The 6,000-nt window shown below is 32.4% G+C and overlaps 1 protein-coding gene across 4 annotated transcripts in view; it reads left to right on the forward strand.

Moving 5' to 3' along the window:
- LOC130242856 (DNA-binding protein SATB1) overlaps positions 1 to 6,000 on the forward strand; it is a 128,722-nt gene that overhangs the window by 24,768 nt on the left and 97,954 nt on the right. For all 4 annotated transcript variants that reach the window (XM_056474794.1, XM_056474793.1, XM_056474796.1 and 1 more), the window contains exons 3-4: positions 2,271 to 2,447; positions 5,573 to 5,699. In XM_056474794.1, coding sequence (XP_056330769.1) covers positions 2,271 to 2,447; positions 5,573 to 5,699 — 304 coding nt within the window. The remainder of the gene's footprint in view (positions 1 to 2,270; positions 2,448 to 5,572; positions 5,700 to 6,000) is intronic.

Here is a 6,000-nt window from a genome sequence, read left to right on the forward strand (position 1 = left end):
ATTTTAAACCTTAAAAAAAGAAATGCATAAAAATTACTGAAGTCCGTCGTTATTAATAAAGAAATAAAAGTAAAAAATGTAATTTATAATATATAATTGCAAGATGTCCTAAATACTCACATTTTACTTTAATTTAATTTAATTTAATTTAATTTAATTTTATTTTATTTTATTTTATTTTATTTTATTTTATTTTATTTTATTTTATTTTATTTTATTTTATTTTATTTTATTAGAAATTCTACTTCAGTTTACGGTGTTGCTTGTTTTTTATCAACATACTCACAATTTATTTAATTTAATTTAATTTTATATAATTTTTTATTTTATTTCATTTGAAATTCTACTTCAGTTAATGGTGTTACTTGTTTTTATTGTAATATGCTAGCAATTTCTTTTTAACCCTCATAATTCATAAAATTCATAATGCTTAAAAATTGCTAAAGTGCATAGTTATTAATAAGGAAATAAAAGTTTGCAAATGCTTCAAAATGCTCAAAATACTCACAATTTATTTATTTTGTTTTGTTTTTTTTATTTTATTCTATTCTATTTTTTTATTTTTTTATTTTTTTTGCTCAACTCATCATATTTAATCATATTTCTTTTTCAACAAGCTTAGAATTGTTTTTTCACCATAGAAACCCAATAGAAACGTGCCGCTGGCTATCAAAACAACTCTATAACATGCATTACAATTTGGCCAGATATCCAACAAGACTAATATCATTTGCTTTTTATTAGCATCCCTGTTGTGTTGCACTTAATAGTTTGTTTGTTTGTTTGTTTATTTGTTTGTTTGTTTTAATTATTTATTTAATTTTTTTATTTGTCAGGGACAGTGCACATTAATAATTATTCATTAGACAAAACTTTATTTTGCAGCGTCATTCCCTGGACCAATGATAAAATAGGTGATCTAAAAGTATTAAACTATGAATCAATAGATAATAAATACAAGTTTCAAAATGCGTATTTACTAACAATAAATGCTCTAACAAAAAATGAATAATCCACCAAGAAATTTTACTCTACCTTAAAAACTTTCAACACACTCATCAACACATGGCCTTGTGGTACCATCACAGACAGGCTATAAGTTACTTTCCAAAACCTTTACATTCAATGTTCCTCACTGGTGGAATGATCTCCCCATATCCGAACAGACTGTGAAATCATTAGTATCATTCAAACAACAACAAAAAAAAAACTATTCTTTCTGCGATCACCTTAACTCATGTGCACAAATACAGAACCCCCCCTCCCCTTCCCTCCCCCAAAACACAATTTGACAACCTCAAAACGTAATGCAGTTCTGAGTGTGCCTCACACAGGTGAGTGGGCTTGAGAAACCACCTGTAGAGAACACACTCTTTCATCTCTCTGACACTTTAACCCACACTTGCATTAGTTATTTGCACATTTGCACCAGACACTTTCTTACAAACACTCAACATCTCATACAAAAACCAAAAAACATTGTGCATTTCTGAAGTGAGCTTCACACTGGTGAGTGGGTTTGACAAACCACCCGTAGAAACACTCTTCTATCTTAAAAAAAACTCCAGCAATTAATGCTCCTTGTAATGTACCTTTGTATAATTAGCACTTGTTGTGTGTATTGCCTCTTCCTGGTAAATTGCTGAATGCCTCCTCAATTGTAAACGTCTGCTAAATGACTCTAAATGAATCTAATTGTCATCTCATTCAAATACATATTCAACTATCAAATATTAGAATACAGTAGCATTAATAATTCAGTGTCATTACATCTATGTGCAACCAAATGACCACATGCATACACTGCAAAACATTTCTGGTCTTGTTTCTAGTCTAAATGTCTAAAAATAATCCAAATATATTAAATCAAGAAGCATTTTCTAGACAAGCATAACATGTTGTCTTGATTTAAGAAATAATATGCCAAAATTAAGTGAGTTGTTCCTTAAAACAAGCAAAATAATCTGCCAAATGGGAAAGCAAATGAATCTAATATCAAAAGGAAGGACGATATTATTTTGTTTGCTCCATTGGCAGATTATTTTGCTTGTTTTAAGGAAAACCTTAATTAATTTTAGCATATTATTTCTTAAAACAAGTCAATATGTTTGGCTTGTCTAGAAAATGCTTCTTGATTTAAGCATTTTTAGATATTTTGACTAGAAACAAGTAAGAATGGCATTTTTGCAGTGTAAAACAGACATTAAGGCAATAGAGTTGAGTTTATAAATGAATGCTGAAGTGTAAAGCCTGCTGTGTTGTGTCTTCAGGTAACATGCTGCCGGTGTTTTGTGTGGTGGAGCACTACGAGAGCCCGTTAGAGTTCGACAGCAAAGAGGAACACGCAGAATTCGTCCTGGTCAGAAAAGACATGCTCTTCAACCAGCTCATCGAGATGGCCTTGCTCTCTCTGGGTTACTCGCACAGTTCAGCCGCGCAGGCTAAAGGTACAGAACATGTACACCTTGGGCTGGGCGATACAATGGAAAAAAAGATTTTTTCTTGTTGATTTGGTCTTGGTTCTAGCAGTATGTCAAAAGGAAAAATTGGATTGTTTTATTTAGCCCATTGGCAGATTTTTTAGCTTGTTTCAAGGAAAAACTCACGTGTTTGACATATTAATTCTTAAAATAAAACAATATGGTTTGCTTGTCTAGAAAATGCTTCTTGATTTGAGAATTTGTAGATATTTGGACTAGAAACAAGACAAAAACTAAGTAAAAAAAAGCATTTTTTTTTCAGTCTACACCTTTTTGTTTTGTTCTTGCCTAATAACTAAACATTCTTAAATCAAGAATAGACAAACAAAAAACCTATTGACTTGTTTTGAGAAATAATATGTTAAAATGAAATGAGTTTGTCCTTAAAACTGGCTCGATAATCTGCTAATGGAGTAAGCAAAATAATCTCATTTTCATTTTTGAAATTAGATTATTTTCCTTGCCCATTGGCAGATTATTTAACTTGTTTTAAGGACAAACTCACCAAATTTTTGTATAATACTTAAAACAGTATTAAAGAGAAAAAAGCATTTGTTTTTCAGTGTTACGAACCTCTCACGTCCTGATAATGATATATATCACGATATCATACTATTTCCTTTTAATAGATTAATAATTTATATACACCTGAAGACAACATTATTAGCCCTTCTGTGTAATTTGAATTCATTTAAAAATATTTCCCAAGTGTTGCTTAACGGAGAGAGGTAAACATAATAGTAAACATTATAGTTGGTTCTGGAGCCAATAAAAAAAAAAAAAAAGATAAATATATATATATATATATATATATATATATATATATATATATATATATATATATATATATATATATATATATATATATATACAGTTGAAATTAGAATTATTAAATCCCCTTTGAATTTTTTTCTTTTTAAAATATTTTCAGAATGATGTTTAACAGAGCAAGAAAAGTAAAGAGAAAGTCTTCTGGAGAAAGTCTTATTTGTTTTATTTCGGCTAGAATAAAAGCAGTTTTTAATTTTTAAAAAAACATTTTAAAGTCAAAATTATTAGCCCTATATTTTCGCTATTTTATCAGCTATATTATTAACTATATGTTTTCAATAGTCTACAGAACAAACCATCGTTATACAATAACTTGCCTAATTACCCTAACCTGCCTAGATGACCTAATTAACCTAGTTAAGCCTTTAAATGTCACTTTAAGCTGTATAGAAGTGTCTTGAAAAATATATAGTTAAAAATTATGTACTGTCATCATGGCAAAGATAAAATAAAGTTATTTAGTTTTTAGAAATGAGTTATTAAAACTATTATGTTTAGAAATATCTTGAAAAAGTTTCTGGTAAACAGAAATTGGGGAAAAAATAAACAGGGGGGCTAATAATCCTGACTTCAACTGTATTTTAAGGGTGTTGATTAAATTGCCCTTAAATTATTATTATTTTTATTTATTTATTTATTTATTTAAAGCCTAAGCCTTTCCCTTTTTATTTTTCCACTTTAGTTTTTTTTTTTTTTGTGTGTGAAAATGTCCTGGACTGTTAAGTACCACTTAGGAAAAATAAATAATTAAAGGACTTTTTTTATTTATTTATTTTTTGCATTTTAAAAAGTATATGGTGGAATAGGTGAATTTGGAAGGCTAAATTGTTCGTAGTGTATGACTGTGAATATTTTTTCTTCTGGAGAAAGTCTTATTTGTTTTATTTCAGCTAGAACAAAAGCAGTTTCTATTTTTTTTTTAAACCCGCCAATATTATTAGCCCCCTAAGCTATATTTTATCTCTGATTGTCTACAGAACAAACCATTGTTATACCATGACTTGCCTAATTACCTTGACTTGCCTAACTAACCTAGTTAAGCCTTTAAGGTTGATTTTAAGCTGAGTAATAGTGTCTTGAAAAATGTCTAGTCAAGTATTGTGCACGGTCATCATGAAAAAGATAAAAGAAATCAGTTATTAGAAATGAGTTAAACTATTATGTTTAGAAATGTGTTGAACAAAAATTGAGGAAAGAAATATACAGGGGGGCTAATAATTCTGACTTCAAACTATATTCATCGTCATATTGCACAACCCACCCTCCAAAACCACAACATATTCCACCTGTTCCTCCAGAACGCGTGCATGCTTTTAGATCAAGTTTATGAGTCATCCAGGCAGATGCTCCGATATTTTTGGAGGCTAAACTGCGGTATTTTTGGCGTGATTTGTTGGCTGTGTTCTGGTCGTGCAGGCATGGGTCTGACCCGAAGCCGAGGTCAGGGGATTGTGGGTAGAGCGGGAGCGCACAGGTGCACCTCCTGCTCTCTGTAATCACACTTTTCTCAATGGGAACGAGTGTGGAGGTGGACCTGCGGGTTTCTAATTGCTCGCTTTATGGAGTTGGGGGCTATTTTAAGAGCTCTAGCCTTCAGCCTGTAATTTATTGCAGGCTGTCCATCATTATTTCTGTTTTCCTTCGATCTTCTGGATCTTGTTTTTCCCTTTTTTTTTCTGCTACTCATTTAGTCGAAAGAAAGCATATGGTCAAGCTTTTATTTAAGAGTGAAAGCTTTACTCCAACCCCATATACTGTAAACATATAGTGGTATTGCTATTAAAAACATGTAAAAAGATCTTGTATAGTCCCTATCATACAACCGGTGCAAGACGTGTTTGATGCGATTTGTTGCTATTTTCAGACCAGCACAACTGTAATTTTCACGTTTTGCTCCACGTTGTTTAAATAGCAGATCCATTTATAGACTCATGGGTGTGCTGGTTTATAAAGGAGGTGTGTTAAGGCGCAATGTTGGTGCGTTGTTATTTTGAGGAACTGAGGAACTTTTTAATGAACACTACATGTACAGGATCTACTAATCATAGTTGAACATCTACTAATGCATTATTAACATTATTAATGCACCATGAGTTAACAGTGAACAATTGTATTTTCATTAAGTAACGTTAACGAACATGAACAAATACTGTAATAATTGTGTTGTTCATTGTTTGTTTTAACAATAGAGTCATTTAGTCCTTCATCCATCATGCTGTGGTGTTAGCGTGCGTGTGGTAACTCTCATCTCCTCACCGCAGGTCTGATTCAGGTGGGCAAGTGGAACCCAGTGCCTCTTTCCTACGTGACGGATGCGCCAGACGCCACAGTGGCGGACATGTTACAGGATGTGTACCATGTGGTCACGCTGAAAATCCAGCTACACAGGTCAGTGTTTCAATTTACTGTATACCCACTTAAGCCACATACACTGCTGCTTTTCCCCCCACAAGCCACTGCTGTGGGCAAACACAGGCAAACCTCTTCCTTTTTCTATGCACATCCATGTACAGTACATCTGTGTGTGTGTGTGTAACGAGTCTCGTCTCCAGAGGCTCTGCGGCTCTGTCTCACACTTCAAGGTGTGCCGGATCCGATTGCTTTTTTTTTTTTCTTCTGCGCACGTGTATGTGTGTGTGTGTGTGTCTATGTGCAAACATGGACGTGTTAATTGCACATTACAGCAGTA

Source organism: Danio aesculapii, chromosome 16 (genome assembly GCF_903798145.1).
Source record: "Danio aesculapii chromosome 16, fDanAes4.1, whole genome shotgun sequence".
NCBI lineage: Eukaryota > Metazoa > Chordata > Actinopteri > Cypriniformes > Danionidae > Danio > Danio aesculapii.